At 40.8% G+C, this 20,960-nt stretch overlaps 1 protein-coding gene and 1 long non-coding RNA gene across 2 annotated transcripts in view; one reads left to right on the top strand and one right to left on the bottom strand.

Annotated features, from left to right (window-relative positions):
• Window positions 1-847: 847 nt before the first annotated feature.
• On the bottom strand, window positions 848-18,307 carry TSPAN13 (tetraspanin 13). The gene is made up of 6 exons (XM_075746071.1): window positions 17,780-18,307; window positions 6,511-6,678; window positions 5,105-5,185; window positions 3,558-3,671; window positions 3,110-3,220; window positions 848-1,918 (listed from the first exon to the last, which is right to left on the bottom strand). Exons 1-6 carry the CDS (start codon window positions 17,840-17,842, stop codon window positions 1,844-1,846), a joined length of 612 nt encoding a protein of 203 aa, XP_075602186.1. The 5' UTR covers window positions 17,843-18,307; the 3' UTR covers window positions 848-1,843.
• Window positions 17,934-20,960, top strand: part of LOC142600570 (uncharacterized) — a 68,543-nt gene continuing 65,516 nt past the window's right edge. Inside the window, exon 1 of the long non-coding RNA XR_012834127.1 lies at window positions 17,934-18,002. This is a non-coding gene — a long non-coding RNA (uncharacterized LOC142600570). The remainder of the gene's footprint in view (window positions 18,003-20,960) is intronic.

Consider the following 20,960-nt stretch of genomic DNA (forward strand, 5'->3'; position numbering starts at 1 on the left):
AAATTAACTGTTGCTAAAGACAACCATGAGAAGATCACCATCCTCTTGACATGTATTGAGAACAGCTGGTTAGTTGCTTAAACAGGATAGCACTTGGGGAAAAAAAAAAAAAGCTGTGTACATTTACATTATACTTCAGTAATAGTCTGAAGACTCTTAAGGTCTTTCTGTACATGAGTGGGCTCTTGCACTGAATGTACAAGTATGTGCTTGAAACAGCCACCAATACTTCTCGACATACGAAGCAGCAATTCACAGACCAAACACCAGGAGATGTTGCTGAGCAGATGTTGAAGAATCAGCCACATCTGAAGAGAAGCTATCAGTACCAAGTTCTTGACATCCCTCTGCATTCAGCTTCAACTCTTCCCCTTCAAAACCTGGACACAATTCCTTCTTTAGGAGCACTGGATACATGAAAGTCTGAAAGTGTTCTGACAGGCATGTATTTCAATTTCTTTTTGCCTCCTTTGCAGGAGAAAGGAGGCATCTCCCTAGTAAAGGGAGACTGTTATGAGAACCCACTTCTGCCTGCCCTCACTGGTTTCCTTTCCACCTCGCTCAGCTGCTGCATTCCTTGGCTGATGGCCTTGATACTCTTCCTCTTTTCTTCCTCCAGAGCTGTCTTTCAGGCTACAGCAGCTGCCTACCACACCAGAAGCAGCAACTGAATGAAGAAAAGGTACGGTGCAGGTCTGCAATTCAGTGTGATTAGAAACAAATGGAATATTATGTACCTCCGGTGTTTAGATGTCTGATGTTCCAGCTGATGCGTCACTTCCATTATGGGTTGGAAGAGGGAGCATGCTTTCTTTCAGCTCAGAAAACACTTACTACATGCATAATGTACTGTTATAACTTTAATTCTTTTCTTTTTTTTTTTTTTTTTTTATCAAACTACTGGAAACCATCACTTTCTTTTTTACACCATCATTCAATCTGTCATGAAATCAAGACTTCACTGGATGACAGAGGAATATACACTGCTGAATTATTACAACAATAATTTTACACCATCTGAAAAAATACCTGTACAACAACTTTCCAGACATCAAGGTTCTTATATTAAAGATGACAGACCGCTATTGATTCTGATGTGCAAATACCAAACTTCATTCACTTGTCAAAGAAGTTTCAAGTTAATCAGCTGCAGATTACATTCTCCTAGTTTTCTTCATTCATTGTTCTCATGATGAAGATATCCATTAAAAAGGAAAGAATTATTTTTATTCTCAACAAAATTCTAAAGCTACCAGAATGCCAGAACAAACAGGGAAGGGGAGAAGTGAAGACTACAGTAGTCATTAACATACACTTATGTGCACTACAGAAAACAACATCTTTAGCTTCTATTATTACCTTAACAGGAAAGTAGGAGGCCATTATAAAGATGAAAAAGCTGACTAGAGTTCATCCTAAAGCCTAATCAGATTATACAGTACATCATCCACCATATATTTTTGTCATTTTAATGAGAAGTCATGTCATTATTGTAATCAGTGAATACAGCAAAAAATACTTTTGGGTTTTTTTGGACACCAGAGAAGCCAGTAGTGCTACGAAACTCACTGCATAGAGCTCACTACATCAATTACCAAAGTTTTAACAGAGTTATTTAACCAGCTCAGAGCAGCAGTCTGGCTCTGCCCAGCTACTGAATGCACCAGTCTACTTCAAGATAAAGATTTTTAGAAAGAAAAAAAAGTGCAAAATTAAATATGAAAACTACAAATTTCTTATGGGAATAAAGTTTTCTTTTGGGCACACGTAGAATCCCTATTATGGAGAATCAGTATTTTGAAGTAGATGGTGCAAAGAGATGATTTAGTCCTTTATAAACTTATCAAAGGAACGCACTAGGGTTTGCACGGGGATCCTTTTGGTTCCGGTATCTATATGTCAGCCAGACTCCCAGAATCTGAAAACAAAACCCAAAGGTATTATTAAGCAGAGGGTCTCCAGCCCATCTTTCATCAGTTTTACAAGATTTGTTTTAAACATAAAATCCCGACAATGAGTTTCCAGTACACAAGTTTAGGATATTTTACTATTGCTAAAGCTGCACAACCACATACCAACTTTCTTAATTAGAAAAAATAATTCACCTTCTCAGAAATAATTCATACCTAGCAACAAAGAACAAACCAAAAAAGCCAAAACTGTATCCACAATGCAATGCAAGATATGTCTCATAGGCATGTCTAGCATTATTCTTCCTCCTCCCCAAAGAATAAATATTTATAAACCCGTTTGTAGAGTAATGACAAACAAATCCTCCAAATTGTTTCATTTTACAGTTACCACTTAACTATAAGATTATTTTTCTAATACATTTTCAAATCCTGTCCTTCCCCACCCCACCCTCCCAGCAGCCTCACATTTTTAGTAGAGAAACTGAGGGCAGATGTCAGAGTGATTCTGTTTAAGTTGCTCTGTCTCTCTTGTTGCTGTAATATCTACAAACCTTCTGAAAACTGCACTAAGCAGGAAGAGTATTTTCACATGGTCTACTGTGGGGTCATGAAAGACCTGCTCTGAGGATTTTTAGTCATCATCAATAAAGCAAGTATATGTATCATCTGGATACTAAAGCAAAGGGTCGAAGACCTTTTTAACCTGATGTTTAAAATACAGTTCACTCATCATGAAACTGTATCTTTGCACTACAAGAGGCACACACACACACAAAAAAAATCCCAAAGCCAAAACACCCCAAAGACTGTGTGTGTGCATGGGTGGAGGGAGGCAGGAAGAACCCGTGAACAAGGTAAAGTAATGGCACTCTTTTTATTACTTTTGGAGAATGGTAAACCCGAATAGCTAACTTTCTGCAAAACTTAAACTTCACAGCACCACATTTTAATGTGGTATCTAGTTGTGGTTTGTAGTCTAAATAACAAAGTTATAAGAACTCCCAGTGCTGAACAAAGACAAGCTCTCCCTTTGGCAGACTTAAGCAAGCTGATAGCCTGGAAACATTTGGCGTAATTATTTGACTCCTGAGATAGTACTGAGAGCTCCTGTAACAAACGCCCTAAAATTAATTGTTTCACAAAACAAAGACTTAGAATCGAGGGAAAAGCACTCAATTCTCTAACTTCCTACTCACCTCTGTGAAACTGAAGAAGAGTCCTATGCCTCCAACAAATCTCAGCACCATTCCAGAATATTCTTCTATTATCGGTGCACATGGTTGACACTGGCGACTTCTGAAACAATCCTGTAGCAGATACAGACAGAGAATTGCACTCCATTTTCTGATGACCATTGATTGAAAGCATCTAGCTACATCTGTAAAAGTCTGCGAGCCATGGACAAAACTCCAGCAGTTTTAAAAGACTCCAAAAGATCAGGTATATAAATGACAATGGAGTACAATCTTTGCAGGGTGCTGTGTGATTGTGCTCCTAGTAAGTTAACTGAAGAGCTTAGTATCATTGTAACAACTGCCTTACACTTTTCTTAAAAAACTCTGCTTTCTGTAACTATGAAAACAGTTGTACATCTTCAAACAAACACAATGAACTTTTAAGATTTTTCATGCTTGAAGAACTTACAGAGGAGCAGGTTTCATTCAGATCAAAAACTCTGAATCCACAACAATTCAGATTTCTCTCAATATCTGTTCTTGCGCTGTTAGTGTTATTCCATCCCACCTCCAGAAGTTGACTCTAGAAGGCATAAGCAAAGACATATGATATTAATTGAACTGTTTTGCATTTCATTGGAAACCAATATACTAGGCCAAGTTGATAATTCCCTAACTAAAACCTTCAAATTGTGAAGTCTAACAGGATAATATATTAAAGAATGACTTGAATCTTTGAACAGCCTGTGTAGGTAATGAAATAACAGCACATAGCAGCAGCACATAGCAGCAGCACATTCGTGGTCTTAATTTTCTACCTTTCTTTTTCCTAAACCTGATAAGAGCAGTAGTAATGGGACACGCAACTAATAAATCTGGGACTGCTCAGACTTTGAACAAAAAGTATGCTTACATGTTGTCCAGGTTTCAGCTGGGATAGTTAATTTTCTTCCTAGCAGCTGGTAGAGTGTTGTGTTTTGGATTTAGGATAAGAATACTGTTGATAACACACTGATGTTTTAGTTGTTGCCAAGCAGTCAAGGACTTCTCAGCTTCTCACACTGTACTGCCAACAAGAAGGCGAGGGGTGCCGTAGAAGCTGCGGGTGACACAGCCAGGACAGCTGACCCAAACTGGCCAAAGGGATATTCCATACCACATGACATTATGCTCCATATATAACTGGGGAGTTGGCTGGGAGACGGGGCAGCTTGGGAACTAGCCGAGCATCGGCTTCAGGTGGTGAGCAATTGTGCTGCTCATCACTTGTTTTGTATATTCTTTTACTGTCATTATTATTATTATCTTCCTTTTCTGTCCTATTAAACTGTCTTTATCTCAACCCACGATTTTTACTTTTTTTTTTTTTTTCCCTTCTCATTTCCAATTCTCTCCCCCATCCCACTGGGAGGGGGGTGGGGTAAGCGAACAGTTGTGTGGGTGTTTTAACTGCCGGCCAGGTTAAACCACGACACGTGTAAAAGCTGATTATTTAGTCACTGTACCCTTGCCTGCTTCTTATGCAGTAAGAAGTAGTCTCCATACCACATGGAAGCTGGTTTTACTTTCACACTTAAGGGTCACCTCTGTTCCTAATGTAATTATGACCTTTTCAGTTACACAAGAAAAATTCAGTGGCTTTATCATCTTTAGATTATGATTACTGTAGATTTCATCAGCTTATCTGGAATTGCTGAATACTTGATACAATCAAGATATCATGCTGCTACATTTGTGACCATAAACCTAGACAGGAAGCTTAAAACCAAGACAATTTTAGGAAAAAAACCAAACAAAAAAGACAGTTGAAAGTCATTTTAGGACCCAGATGTATTTCTTTCTAGCTACCAAAGCCACGCACTGCCTAAGGTCTAGTCCTTAATTAAAAGGAAAATGCTGATTTTCTTAAAACACACTCTACCTATTTTGTGGAAGACTATATATATGTGTGTATGTACATATATATTTATAGTATTATGCTACAGATTAACTGAGAAGCCAGGAAACTTTTCTTACCTGCTGTTCCTTGTTTAGTGCCAAACAGGCGCAGGAGACAGAAAACTGGACAATAAAGACTAGCAAAAGAATAATCATGTACTGGAAACAGTAGTTAAGGATATACTCTCAAATTAATTTTGCTTTTATAACACATATGCCTAATGGTATCCCCTTATTTCACTGGGTAACAACAGCCGCTTTAAAACAAAAGAACTATAGAAGTAACTTTTGACCGGATGTGGAAAAGATGACCCAAATAATGTTCCCAGAACTCAATCACCATATATTATCTCTTTTTGGCTACTACCAAACTAGCTGGTATTTCGGGGTTAGGTGCTTCTTGCCTAGCAAGACAACATGAGCAGAGAGGTTAATAAAATGAGCTTTGAGAGAGAAAAATCTACAGCCAGTTTCTCCAGCTTTAGGGACTCATGTTGTCATTTCAAGATACTCCACTTAAATAAAGTAGTAAAGAAAATACTTTTCTGGGTATTGCATATTCAGAATTTTTTTTTCTTCAATTACATAGTCTTGTAATTAATTACAAAAGACAACTCTAGCCTAGATTAAAAAAAAAGTGAGAGCTGCTTTTGTAACACAGCCTCACATACTTTTGGACTAACGCATCTGAAAGCAGTATAAACCAAAAAAACCAAATGACACTAAAGATCACGTTTTGAAAGTCAGGCACTGCCTTCACAACCTGGCTGCCATGTTCACACGTAGATACTTATCTCATGCCCTTAAACTGTTTCTAAAGTGGAGGTCACTACTTATTCATAGACCGCAACCAGAATAATAACAATTTTATCTGATGAATCTCTTTTCTCATCCAAACAGATCAATTTTGTTATGCAAGGCAGCACCACAGACTGCTTACACAGTGTCAGTAAGCACAAAGGGGCAGCAAAGCCCACTGAGAAGGCCTGTGCTCATTTCTAGTCTGAGTTTGCAGTTAAAGACTAGGTCTGGAAAGAAAGTACTTCTTGACAAGCTCTATTACTACCCACAATGCATTCCCCTGCCAGCTACAACTAGCTCGCTATCTGGAAGTATTACCTTTCTCTACCATTAAACATTAATAGTTCACATACTCCAGTATGGTGCAGGGTTCGGCACACAGTAAGAGGCACCTGTGACACACTGACCCACCATAAAACGCTCTCAAAAAATTAAAATATTTTAATTTTTAACAAGAGATGTGAATACTTCTGTCTTCAGAGCACAAACAACGGAGGAAAAAAAGGAACCTGGACTAAAGTTTTACAGAAAGGAAGTTTAATTTAGACTGCACTTGACCAAACCAGGACTGTGAATTTCTGTTCTGTTTCTGAAGCACCTTCCACATCAGTCTCAGCTGACAGAGCGGGTTGTTTACATGGCTTGAACCAAGCTGCAATCTGTGTAATGCATAAGAAGGATACAAAGAACAGCAATACTTGGTGATGTTTCACTGCACCGATCAATCCGACTAAGGCAATAAGGAAGAGGAAGATTCCTACTGCAATTGCCACACCAACAACTCTGAAACTAGAGATGAGGCCAAAGCCGATTCCCCATGCCGCAATTCCAATCAGCAGCAGGCTTACCAGCTGGAGGGAAGAGAAAACAAAAAGTTAGTCTGCTTATGAAGACAGGCTCAGCCTACACATAGCTACATTCTTTACATTAAAGTTGTTATTAGAAAGGTACAGTTTTTCTTTCCAGTCCAAAGAGAAGAAGCGCAACCCTAAACAAACCAATCCTCCGCTTCATCGTACAGGTAACTTCAGTTCCAGATGTTTTAAGACACATATTTTTCAACACTGTTAATGTGGAGCTGTTAGAACTTAATCTACCTACAAGTCAAGCCCTGTTGCATTATCTGTGACTGACTACAGACACTAAACTGAAGCGTAGATTATAACAGAATTGACAAATAGGCTAAAAATCATCAGCTTTAATTCACAGAATGGAAGAAGAATGAAAATTCCAGATGTTTTCTGAAACAGAGGCAGTGTATTTAAAGAAAACAGGATATACAGCTCCACAGTTCTGTGCTAAAACTTAATCAGGGATACAGCTGTATTAGTTCATTACAGAAACTTCTACATAGTTGATAATATAACACAACTAAAAGTCACACAAAAATACTTTTCAGATCTGTACCTCAAGGACTTAATGTAGTAAAACAATAAAGGTGCCCTGTCTCTACTACATATTTCTTCAAGAAGAAAGCTCTACTATGAAGTCAATCCTATTTCAATACCCAAAACACTCATATGCTGTTTCCTTCATTTTAAAGACGGTATTCACGGAAGGCAGACAGAATCTGTCCCAGTGAGTTTACTGGGATTTATTGTTTACATGGGCAGGAAGCTCCAGCCTTTCCTGTTTCCATGCCAAAAAACACAGAACAAAAGAAAAAATTCAACATGAAAAGCTGCAGAGAAATCTGTAATGAGGTACAGCAGAAGAGAAGCAGCAGACAAAGCCAACCCAGATGTCCAATACACAAGATGCCTAACACTCTCTTGTTTGAAACAGAGTTAGACCTATGTGCAACATATCGCCCATTACACTCTTTGTTAAATAACACCAATTCAATATGCAAGTTTTAGCTTTCCAAAACCCTGACCTCACAAAAAATACCCAGAAGTTGTATCATTATTAGAAGAACAAAAACCAAAACAAAACAGTAAGTGCTTAGTCTAGTCCAAATACTTGGCTTTATTTGACAAAAAACAGACTAAGCACACTTGCTCACCAGTTTCCATTCAATCAAGACATATCTCATGATGTTTTACTGCTTATCCAGAGGGGTGGGGAAAAAAAATAAATAAAAGAGCAAATTTCTGACTTATCCATCATTTCAGTGTACTTACCCTAGAGTAAGTAAGCATTTTTTGTTGGTTTTAATACCAAGTATGTCTATATATTTTTTCAACTTAAGTACCTTTTAGAAGACTGACCTACATAATCCTGCTTTTGAAACATGGAAATCTACGATAGCATCAGGAAAGCTAGTAAAACAAGTAGTGATGCTCATCAAGATCAAAACACAGTGGTTGAGGTTTTTGTGTGTTCATGCAGGAACACACCTCAAAAAATGTTTTTGCCAAAAGCCAGTAATCTACAGGAATCTGCAAGAAGGGAAGGAAGATATTCGTCATACCTACATTTCTCTCTCGCCATGTGAAGAGACAACAGAATGATATAAAATTCAAAGGAATTGCTCAATACCAGTAGAGTTTTAGGATTAATTTACATTTGGTCTTGTTTCTCAAACAAAAAGCCTTAATCACCCTGTTTAGTTAAAACCAAAACACGAGGCCAAGATGTCCTGAATCTAAATTACAGGGTGTAGGGAAGAGGAGGAGAAGTAAAACATAACACAAAGCCTTGGCTCTGCCACAGACATTTTCTGAATGCATGCTGCAAAAGGCTATAAACTTCCTGATGTTATTACGTTAAAAATTAGCCCAGCTAATCAGACAGTTAAGTGCAAGATCTACCTGTTCTCATCTATGCTCATTCACATTATTTCATTGTCTCATATCACTGAGATTTATTTTTCAACGTAAGCATCAGAAGTGAACAACAAAACAAATCCCATAACCCAATTTCCAACTAGAAAGTGCTGGCTGATGTTCCATCATCAACTGCTAAGCACTGAACTCACTGCCACTACACAGCCCTTCAAAGTGTTATCTCATAAAAAAAAAAAATCTCAAAAGCAATGGCAAATTTCAATTTATTTTACAAAGAAAAGCAGAAGAAACTTCACTCCTAATGATTTTCACCAACACTTCTTTCTTCTGCCTGAACTATGACGGCAAATCTTTATTTTCACCAATCTGCCTCCAGGATACTAAAATGTATTTGTTCAGCTCTTTGTTCTTTTCATCAGAGGTCTAAAACAATTAGATGAAAGGATTTTTATTCTTAAAGTATCAAAATCAAAGAAGAGATCTAAACAAAATCTGTGCCTAAGACATTGATCAGATAAGCGCAGTGTGTGTGTTGCAATGTACTGGTTATTTCTTGCTGCTGTTACTCATACTCCATTATTCTGAGGATATGAAAATGAAATTAGCGTATAACACTAAAAGTGATTACCATGACCCCTCAGCCCAAAAAGCTCTTCTCACAGAAACAGCCACATACTGAATCTAGAACCATCATGGTTTTCAAGTGGGAAAAAAGCTTCTCTGGCTTTTAAACCTGTTGTTGAATCCCAGATGTTCAGGAATCAGGTGACCAGCTTTGAAAAATGAATTAACATTGTTTAGTTTCTCTGTTGATCATATTCTAGTTTTAGGACCACCAGCCTCATTTTCAAGCTTTACCTCCTTCATCAACAACCTGAGTGATGAGACAAAATGAATCGTCAGAAAATTTGTGGATGATACTAAACAAGAGCGACTGACTCTCCAACTACAGATTCAACTCAGATGCACCTTGATAAACTTGAAGAATAAGCAAACAGGAACCTCATGAAGTACAAAATTCTGCTCCTGAGGTGCTTCAGTGAAGCCTGGGAACAGACCAGTTGAACAGACGTGGGGATCACGTGGGTTGCCAAGTTGAATATGAGCCAAGAGTCTCCTCTCACTGCAAACAGGGAAAGTCAAAAGGAGTGCAATCAAAGGAAACTCAATGCTGGTGAGATTGCAGCTCAAATACTGTGTCCTGTTTCAAGCCCCACCCAGGTCAAAAAGGAATTTGAGAACCTGGAAAGAGTCACCAAAATGGCCTGGAGCCTTGAGGATGATGTTTGAGAAGCAGGTGATGGAGCTTGGTTTGTTTAGTCTGACCAAGAGGCAGCCTACAGATAACCTAATAGCAACTGAAGGCGCATTACAAAAACAGCGGAGGCAAATTGTTCTCAGTATTGACTAACCACAAAACAAGAGGTAACAAGCACAAGTAATGGCTTGGGAAGTTCAGACTGGACATTAGAAAAAGCATCTGCAAGGTGGTTTGGTGTGATACTCAGAGAGGTGATAGTCTCTGTTCTCAGAGGTTTTCAAGACTAAGTAGACAAAGCCACAGCTGGCAAACAAGTGTTATTGTAATCTTGCTCTGAGCAGGAGCCTGGACAGATGAGCCCCAAGAGCCCCTTTTCCAGCCAACATTACAGATACCACAGCCAGCTCTTCCACTATGGAAATTCTTATACTCTCCCACACCAAAAAACAAAACAAAACAAAAACACCACAAAGTTTTAACAGGCAGATGAGGGACAGATTTAGAATTGACCAAGGACTCTTATGTACCATCTAGCTCATTAAATACAGGCTACCACCAGCTTCTAAACCCCGTATCAACCAAACATCTTCTAACAAGCAGCTCTCAATAAAAGAGCAATGAATGATTCCTCAGAATTACACAATTTCAAAAACACAAGTCTTGTTCTCAGAAGTGATTTAAAAGATCCCATTCACTTAAGGCACATTTACATAGAGAGTCAACAGGCATTAAGAGCAAAAGAATTTATTACAATCTTAAACTGGAGCAATCTGTCTCACAGAAAGAGGCCACAAGCACATACTATCCACAAACCAGAAAAGCAACACAGAGCCATTGGAAGTGTGTGCATGGGTTTGGGGGTGAAATCTAGTATTTTTAATTTAATACCCTCATTTACAATATATTATTTTCTTCATCAATACAAACTCTAGCAACCTTATTTAAAAAGCAGACATGTAAACACAGGCTTAGCATAACCCATCATATAAACTCATCGATTTGAAATTAAGTTAATGCTTTACCAGAACAAATGTATAAGTAGCACAAATCCTAAGTGAAGATCAGTAGTTTTCACTATGTGATTGAGTACTTGTTCTATGGAGCAAAAAAAAAATTAAAAAATAATTAAGAAAATCAAGCATATCGCCACAGACAAAATGTTACTCCAATGTCAGCACCTCTACAGGGCAGATTTTAGGGACTGCAAGTTCAAGATCAGTGGAATGGATCAGACTCCACTTTAAGTGACTTATATTTTTTATACATATATATATATACACACATACACACACATTTGAACTTCAGAGATGTTTCAAAAATAACAATTTCTAGACAAAGAATTTCTTTGTCACAGAGGTAAAGTCATCACAACTTTGATTGGACTATTCTTCATTTAACTTCTTATTAACATGATTAAAGCATTAGCCTTTACAGTACTTGTCAGGATTTTCTTTCCCCTTACTGCTGCATAAATTACCACTTCTACTAAAAAAAAAAAATTCTCCTAATTTGCTCTCTTCTTTAAATCCAAGTTCTCCTGTGCACATGGCTGCTCATTTCCCTCACTCCAGTACTGGAAAAATGTATTTCTCTTCACACTTACCCCTTGTGTACTTACCCATAAGCTTATAGTCTACATTACAAAAAGATAGACAGATGATTTCTCTAAATAATGCCACTGAGAAACAATTCAAATGCCAAAACTAGTTCCTCCTTATTTCAACAGCAAGCTACAAGCAGATCTGCTGTTTTGACTAACTAGCAACTTTTCAGCATTTCGACTAGATTGGACTGCTCGTTAAAAAGGAAGTCATACACAGAAATTAGTGTTCTCACTGTTTTGTCATAGTCTCGGCCCAAACAGGAGGCAGCAAAAACTGCATTTCAGAACTTATATTTGAAGAAATACAGCCTCACCATTCCTGGGTTAAGAGATTATATAGCATTTACACTGGTATCAGCAAAGGAAATATTTACAGAATAGCTGTCAGGCTGGATATGGAACAGGAACTAAAACCAGAGAGATTACTCAAATGATGCAACACATCCTCCCCAACCTCTCTCTCCATGCAGAAGTTCATATTCCACTTCTTTTAAGGAGGCTTTAAAATGTAAACCTCAAATAGTCTCAAATAGAAGTTAAGAGATTTCCACCATCCGCCCCTTCAACTTAGCCAACCATTTCTGCACAGCCATAGAGAATCTAGAAGACAAATCTGCTGGTCCACTGCACTTCATTTAAAAAACACCACATTAAAACAACAGGCATTACACAGTGATGCACCTTTAGCAAGGTAAGGCTAAGCTAAATTGATTTCCATCACAGCTGTAGGATAGCCAACCTGTAAGCAACTTTATATCCTCACAGTACTTCTTCAGCTTTACTGAGAGCACAGTAAAGGCTGAGCAGTTAAGTAAAGCTCTGGGTACCTCCAAAGGCTTTCTAACGGAAAGCAGAATCTTCTACCTTTAGGTGACATTTAAATGAGGAGTGATGAGTAGTCTGGTTACTGAACAGCCTTGAGACACATGATGTGGAACAAGCAATTTATGTGAAAGGCAGCATTCCTGTCTCTTATCACGAAAGCCAGTTCTTTCGCTTTGATGGCCTTGTTCATAGTTCTTCATGTTATTGGTCAATAATTAGGAACAAGTTGTTTTTTATATGTATCAAGCTTCTTTCACATTAAAATGGCAGTGAGATTTAACCTGTTTTCTTCTCCCTGGTCTTTGGAAATGCAAGCTTTCTGCTGCGTAGAAGGAACAACTATCTTCTGAAATGTTTACTTTTGCTTGCTTGTTTGTTCATTGTTTTTTAAGAAGTTGTGAAACATTTTCAGGAAGCTTGGTGATCCCACGGGTCCTTTTTCCACACCTATATCTCCCTCAACACAAAAACAACAGTAGAAAGAACATAACTAATGATATAAGCTACATGGCTCCTACAGGGCATTCGAAGGGCTTCCTGATAATTGGGCTGGTTTTAAAGTATCTACCTGCACGGCTAGGATGGCTGTAAACATCAGTGGTATCAAAACATATAGCCGCCTCCTTCCATTCCCTGTCCCCCTCCAGTTCTTTCACTAAACACGGTCTGCCTTCCTAGTTTCAAATGCCACTACACGCTTTGCGCAAGTGCTGGTCTGCAGACCTAGCACGTCTCAATTCTGACCTGCTACCATAAACTGACACACAGTATAGCTGAGAGCATTCCCAAGCACTGACGAAAGGTCTTACAATATATATTTTTGCTGTATTCACTCTTCTGTGTTTTCAAGTGTTGAGCATAGAAACCTTCCCAAAAAGCCAATGAAAACAAAACAAAACAAACCCCCAAAAAACCCTAAATTGATGTGACCAACATTAACCTTCCCTGCCACATACCTGGGAGCTTCTGTACCACTGTTTTATCTACACGTGAAGACCAGATAGCACAGCTTATACTGCCACCTTCAAAGTGTCCTTGAGAATGACAGAAACAGCTCCAAGGCAACCTGTCCCATCTGCTGAGCATCCAAGTTAGGACGATGAACTAGACCAGCCCCACACAGGCTGGTGCTGGGGCAAACTCTTGATGCTGCACTCACTCCTAAATGCTGACCAGAGACCATCAGACACAGCAAACAGCATGCTATTTACTTGTCACTTCTTACAGCTGAAAACAAACTTGTACAAACCAAAATGGAACTGAACTCGGAGATCACAGGTTCATTCACTGTAAAAGAAATTGCCACATGAGGCAAGAACTGTGTTTCTCTGATTCCTGTCTGCTTGTATCTGGCTCTGAATAGCCACTACAGCACCCAGGAATTATCAGAAAACATGGAAAACAGTTACATTTCTTTTCTCTAGGAAAATCCAGATGTTCACCCTGCCTCAAGCACCAGTTTTCCCCTATGCAGAGAGAAGGGAGATGGAGCTAGCAGATCTGCACAGAAGATGCAACATGCTCATCCCTCTGCATCAGGAATGCCACAACTAAGACAAACACTATTAAAAACCCCTACCATGCCAAACATGTGCTGTCCAAATCTGAGAATTTCTGTCCTCATCCTTGTATACTTCCGTAATACAGGAAAAGCAATTTTGATAAAGAGGGCAGTAATTGCACTTCCAATAAATAGTGCACCCAGAGAACAACAGGCAGCAATAGGAAAAAAAAAAAAAAAATCTCTTTCAAGTACAATGCTTTGGAAAATGATACAAAACCCAGGATACTTAATAGGCAGTCTAGAAAAGAAGTTCAGAGAGCAAAGTGTTATAAAAAATTTTTATAAAAGTATTTTCTATTGTTAAGAGGAAACATGGATGCTCTTGTGGAATGAGCTCTGTGCTATTAAAACATATACACTTTTAACAGTAAAGGTACCATATTTACTTTAAATCAAATGGCCACTCCAGGTGTAAGAAAAACTGAAAGCCTGCTTATCAAAACAAAGGCAAGATATTTACATACTGACAACAAACAGTTCACCTTTGCTGCTGCAGCAACAATTAGGTAGCTCCTTGGGTGACAAAAAACAGCACACACCATCCAAATGAACTGTCAGTATTTTTTTTATTTTTTTTTAATATTTAGTCTTATGGCCCAGATACCATTTCAATCTTTCATCACTAGCTAAGACTTAGGAATTTCCCTTTCCTTTCTCAGAATCTGATTTGAAATAAGATATCAACGGTTCACACTTGAACACAATGACTCAAGACTTCCTTGGAAGGAACACTGTCTACCTAAGGAAATCCTTGTCTGGCTAAAGTGAGCAAATATTGGTGGAGCCAGCATCTAGGGTTCTCATACCTGGAAGATTAAAAGTCTTGAGTTATGTACACATCCTTGAATTTGGCTGAACTCTGCAGACAGGCATTTTAAACAGCCTGTATGGGTTTGCCATTGGATGGGAAATGTAAATATGATTGAATAATGAATAAATTGGTCAGATACCCAAAACTAGCATTTTAAAGGTTCTGCTATGCAGACAGTTTTTCCATGTAAGACTTTATTCCAGCAATACACATCATTACATACACACTGAGTCAACAACCAGTCTAAATCATTTTTCTCTGCTCTTCCAATACCCATAAGGAACCATACTGAAGTCAGCAAGATTCAGCACAGATGTCAGAATTACTCACATAAAATAAATTTAAGAAGAGAATCAGGGCCTAAGGACATTAACTTAGCCCAGAGAAGTACCAAAAGTCATCAGCAAAGTACCATCTGAAATGAACGTTAAGTGAGCAATTAGGTTAGTGGGTTTCTGGTTTCTTGCCTTACATCAGTAACTGATTTATTACTGCCAGGACATATATTTTGCTTCGTGTACTATGGTAAAAAGTTAACCAAGATATCATTAAAAAAATAAAAAATAAAAAAATCAAGCTCCAATATCCTATTCTAGAAGTGTTTTAAAGAAAAGTAGAATATAAACTGTAACTTCCAATATACAGTTCTGAGGGTTAATTCATTCCAAGCATGTGATACAGACACATCAATGCTAGCTAGAAAAACATTCAAGAAATGTTACCTACTTGAATTTATATCCCTTCTTACCCCCACTACTCCCTTCCCAAGAACTACTTACCCCCCACTACTCCCTTCCCATCTTTTAAAAGACGATGATGAAGTTCTTGCTCTGATTGTCTTCTGTACTTTTTTTCCAGCTGGGAAAAAAATCAGCCCATCATTCATTGTGCTGTTGCAACCCAAGTGTTGTATTGTCAGGTTTTTGTCTAACCAAGGAACACAAAAGCCCACACATTTTGCTGTATCAACTTCACCAGGCCAACTAAACACTTTCAATGTTATTTCTGCAATTAAGAATTTAAAAGCATTAGTCTTGTAACTTGCCTATAATTAACAAGCAACACAGGCAATAAGAATTGGATATTCCAGTTACTATAATTCAAAGAAGTCATTCCTTCTCTTCAGCAAAAACGTATGTTCTGCATAGGTCTGATGAAAGAATAACAAGTGAAACCCGCAAAGTAAATTCTACTCAAGGAGACATTAGAGGAAGATTAAGGTCATAGGTGCATTGTACAGGCATCACAAAGAGAACTATAGAGGTCTCAGAGATTAACCCACCCTTGCTGAGGCCAAATATGCCCAAAAGACCTACCAGACCCCTTAGATCTAGTTAATATATGGCTGTAGGAATAAGTGCTGGTATCTTCAGAAAAAAAACACCTGCTGCCCACATGACATCAAAATGAGATCTGTGCATGTATTATGTTAGAAAGATCCACACACCTCTCTCTCTTCTGTCACACAAGAGATAATAATGTCTTGTATTAACCTCTGGTTTACCAAAAAGAAAAATCAGGATTGGGCAATCAATCTGCAACCCATCCACTGGGATGGGACAATCGTACCAAAGGCCGGACTAGGTGATCTTTTGAGGTCCCCTCCAACCTGAGATATTCTATGACTCTAACTTACGTTCGTGAGAGTCTCTGTGTACTAGACTTACCTCTGACTACAGATGTCAAACAAGGCAATGCCTACCTGCTCCTCTCTATTCTGGCTGGGGGTAGCATGGGCAAACCATAGTATCACATGCATCCCAGATGACTTTCACAGTGGGTAGGCTGGGGTCCCCAAGCATGCTCCAAAGACTTTTTCAGGGACATACTCCACTCCACAAGCTCCTCCAAGGAAGCACGTGCAATAGCACAGCCTCTCCTATATTAAGGTTTTTGTTATGCTCTTTTCTGAGTGAATGAGTGTCACCTCATGCTCCAAATAATATGATAAACAACTGTGCCTTCAGCACAGGCGGCTTCTGCATCCATTTGCACTCTGGCCTGGTGATTACCATCAGATCCAGTAACCACCAGCTATGAGAACTGTTTGTTCTGATGAACAGCGTTAGACCTGTTTGTCCTCCTGTCTTGCCTTCAGTAGGAGATCAGGCAGCGCTTTTACAAGAATACTGATATAACTGCCCAGAAGCTCTGGCTGACCCCAATTTCAGTCTGCCAAAAGTCATCCCCAAGCAGGGTTGTTAACATGAAACATTAGAGGACATACTACCTCTCCAGATGTGCTGTCAAAGGAAGCCATTACACAGTCCCGTTTCTTTCTGTTTCTGTGTCATTTTAAAATAGATGATGAGGAAAAACCCCCACAGCTACAGAGCTTTTACTGTTCTCTGTTAAAAATAGGTCCTCCAACATGCCAGAATAAAAGCAGGCACCTACCTGGAGCTCCCCATCAATTCAGTTATTACAGTTTAGCATACTACTATTTTTCCCCTCATGCATGTTCCCACTGCCCCGAAACAGCCAGACTTTGTAACTCGCTGGTCCATCCCAGGGGAGAGCAGGGAAGCTCGCTTACCATGGGGCTGGGGGCCTCTCCGGCGCACCCCACTCCCTCTCCAGCGTGCTTTGGTCTGTACGGGTCTCATAGGGCCCAATAAACCGACACGGCACCTGTCCCTCACCAAACTGCGCTTATTTCGGTGCTACTCCTTGGCTGAGGAGTAACAAGATAAACTCTTCCTCGTTCACGCCTGGGTTGGCGCAGCGACCTTTCCAGTCAGGGAAAAAGGGCACCGGCGGGCCAGACCCCCCCTCACCACGGGGACGCCCCCTCCCCAGAGGGGCCCGGCCCGCCGCGGGGGTCGCAGGGGATGAGACGCTTCCCCTCGTCCCCGGGCAGGCAGCGCTAACCGCGCCGCCTGCTCCGGGGCTGCCGTGGATTTTGATCCCGGGGAGCGTCCCTGCGGTGACAAAGCCCGGCCTGACCGGTGCCGGCGCCACCCCCGCCGCAGCCGGAGGCCGCGACTGAACGGCGGTCCCGGCTCAGCGTCTCCCCGTCCCCCCAGCACCAGCCCGCCGAGAGGAGGCCGCCTCAGGCCGGAGTGAGCCCCGCCACCTCCCCTACCCACCCGGCAGCGGAATTCGGAGACCCCCCGGGCCGGCGCGCGCCCCTCTCGCCTCAGCGTGGCGGCCACGCACCGTGTAGAGCAGGTTGAGGGCGCAGAGGCAGTTCTTGGAGCAGGCGAAGCCCCCGCACACCATCGCGCTGCCGCCGTCCGCCGCCGCCACTGCTACTGCCGCTGCCGGGAAACCGCGCAGCAGGAGGCCGCCGCCCCGCCCCCCGCCAGCGAGCGGGCGCGGCCGCAGCAGGTGAGCGGCGCCCGCCGCTGCGCCCGCTGATTGGCCGCTCCCGGGCGCAAAGGTAAAGACATGCAAATGAGGAGCGCGGAGGGGGCTGGGAGGTTGGCGGCGGCCCTGTCCGCTGGCCCTGTCACCCGTTATCTGCGGGCAGCCGAGGGCTGGGCTTCACCCCGCTCTCGCCGCAGGGACTCGGCCCGGCCTCTCGGGCAGTTTTCATCGGGGGCGGTGTCAGTCCCCCCACCCTTTTCTTCGTCTCTATTGTTGCGAAGGCCGCTGGGGCCTCGCCAGCCTTGGGGCGGTGGAACGCGGGCTGCCTGCGGGGAGCTGCCCGCGGCCCCGGCCGGGCCCAGGGCATCGGCCCCCGGGGCTGGCAGCGCCATCAGCGCTGAGTTGCCCGTGGCTGTGTGCTCTGCCTGCGAGATGAGCTGGGGAGAGGGAAGCTTGCTGGGGCCTTACCTAGGGGCTGGAGGAGGTTGGGCATCTCCTCGGCCATTTTGTTGTTCAGGGAAGGAAAGCTTCCTCCGTGCCCCTCCATGATGGTACACATCTATGAGCGATGACCTAATCCCCTGTGTAATCAAAAGGAAGCATCCAGGGATTTACTTTTCCAGGGTGTTAAAATATTTGGAGTACTGGTACAGTTTTATGAGCTAATCATCTGCATATTTGTTTCTCTTTTTAAAATTTTTTATTTACAATCATGTTTCTATGGTGCCTCTTCTTACATGCTTATATCTGTATATTTCCTTGGTTTGAAGGTTACGTATTTTTACTTACAGGTAGTCCAACAAAGTCCTCCAACTCTATCAATAATCCCCTACTAGTCCATACCAAGTTTTTTGTTACTGTTTTTAATTGGCGTGAATAGTGTCCCAGTTCACTAGTACCCTCCAAAATCCTGTCTCTACGATTGCCATGGGCTGGGCTCTGCTGTATGATAGTTCGTAATAACTATAACAAATCTAGTAACTGCAAGCTACTTCAGTGTGTAGATGTGTTGCAGGGTTAGCGTCCAAGATACTTTCTTTTCTTTTTTGCTGGGCTTCACAAAGAGACTAATGTTCCTCCCTTGGGATGTCCGTAAATGTACGTAGTGCGGTAGTTTTACTTCATCAGGGTTTGGTGCCAGAGAAGTGATGGTCAGTTCCTAGTAAGCAGAGGAAGCTGTATCTACTTTCTGATGAATTCACAACAATTCTTAATAGGAACTTGTCATCAAAACAATTTAAGAAGGAAATTCCTAAAAGCATTTTGGTTTATGTAATTTGGCTGGCTTCCGTCTGCTAAGGGAAGCCGTGGCAGGCTAATAATCCTTGCCAGCAGTGAGACAGAAAGAGGCTGAACAGCAGCAGGCTTTGCCTTTCCTGGTCTGTCACTCAAATCTTTAGATCTTTTTTCTTTAACATCTTTTTTCCATGCTCTTTGATATTTTGCCAGAATTCTGCAATTAAATATAATACTTTTTTTTCATGCAACGACGAAGAGTTGTTGCTTTTTTACTGGTGTATATCTACCTCTCAGCTGCTAGCCAGGCAACATATTAAAATTCTCCAATATTTGTGACCACAAATTAAATCTGAATGTTCAACAGCTGCTAAGCCTTTCTTGTTTGTTTGTTTGTTTCTAAACTTGACAGACACAGACTATCCCTGCTGCTGGAGTTTTGTGAAGTGACAGAATGAGTGGAAAATCTGTTGTGGTTTTTTTTTTTTTTCTGCCTTGCTAATTAAACCGACTTGATGTTGTGGCTAAGTTGGCCTATTGGAGAATGCAGATTTACTGACTGGAGCTACTGCCTTTACTGGGCCACAATTCTGGTCCTTTGGGCCCAAATCTGGCTCAGCGTAAACCTGGTATAAAGTCATGTGCTTCAGTGCAATTTTACCAGCTGCTTTTAATTTTCTTGTAAAGACTGGTTTCAGAAATTGTTTGATACCCTCTTGCTAGGAAAGAGTATCTTCAGTGTATACCCTTTCCTGAACACAAGAAGCCATCAGTATATCAAATGTTTTTTGTTGGATTTTGTTGCAAATGCTCCCATATAAAGTTACTGTACCATTGTTCCTTTGGTTATAGTGCTGAATTATTCAATATCATCCACTGCCACCCTTCCTAGATCTTTTTCACTATTAATTATTAAAAGGTGTACCTCCACTTTCTTAATTAATGCTGGCATTTCTTCCGTAGGTGCTTCCACAGTCCTTTGTGGGTGAGAAGTACCTATTACAGGTTTACTTCAGATTCAGGTAGGCATCTAACCATGACTAATGTAACTTGGTTTGTATCCACCTCTCACCATAAACTCAGGGGCACAGTTCAACTGGTATAAATAATCAGAGGCTTTAATTAAGTAAATAGAGCTATGACAAATGAATGCAGCTGAGGTCTAGTTCTCCCCCTTCCCCTCCAGTTCTATTCACAAGTTATAGTACAAACTTGGAATAATATGGTTTAGATTTAGAATAATACTTTTGCTGTTACAGCATTTGGCTGCGCTGACTGCTGTAGTTTCTGGTGGTCAGGAGTATGTCTGTGCTCCTCTTCCGCATCAGGCTGCAGCTCTTAGCTTGTATTCTGGCTAGAACTAAATTGGTTTAATTCTTTTAAACGGAGAATTACAAATTGTTAGTTATAAAAAGCCTGTCTTGCAATTGGAGGGAAATTTTTCCTTCTCTATAGGGAAAGCACAGATAGCATTTATTTGATTATTGATTTAAAAGATTATTTAAATAGCTGGTCCATGTGAGGATACTAAGTATTTGTCTCCTCACCCTTTGTCTCTACAGGGGACAAATTTTGCACTTCTATCTGTTAAATGAATCCAGAGCTGCCAGACATAACCAAGAGCAGAATATGCCTTTTCCTTTTCTTCCCTCACTTTTTCTGATGCTTATTCTCCGCTTCCTTGCACAGTCTTTGTTCTCCTGCCCTTCTGTGTCATGTTTCAATGGCACTGCTGGCAACAGGAGGAGCTATGAACAGCGTGAATTAGTCATTTTTTCATGGGAAACTGCAACTG

Source organism: Balearica regulorum, chromosome 2, assembly GCF_011004875.1.
Source record: "Balearica regulorum gibbericeps isolate bBalReg1 chromosome 2, bBalReg1.pri, whole genome shotgun sequence".
NCBI classification, from domain to species: domain Eukaryota; kingdom Metazoa; phylum Chordata; class Aves; order Gruiformes; family Gruidae; genus Balearica; species Balearica regulorum.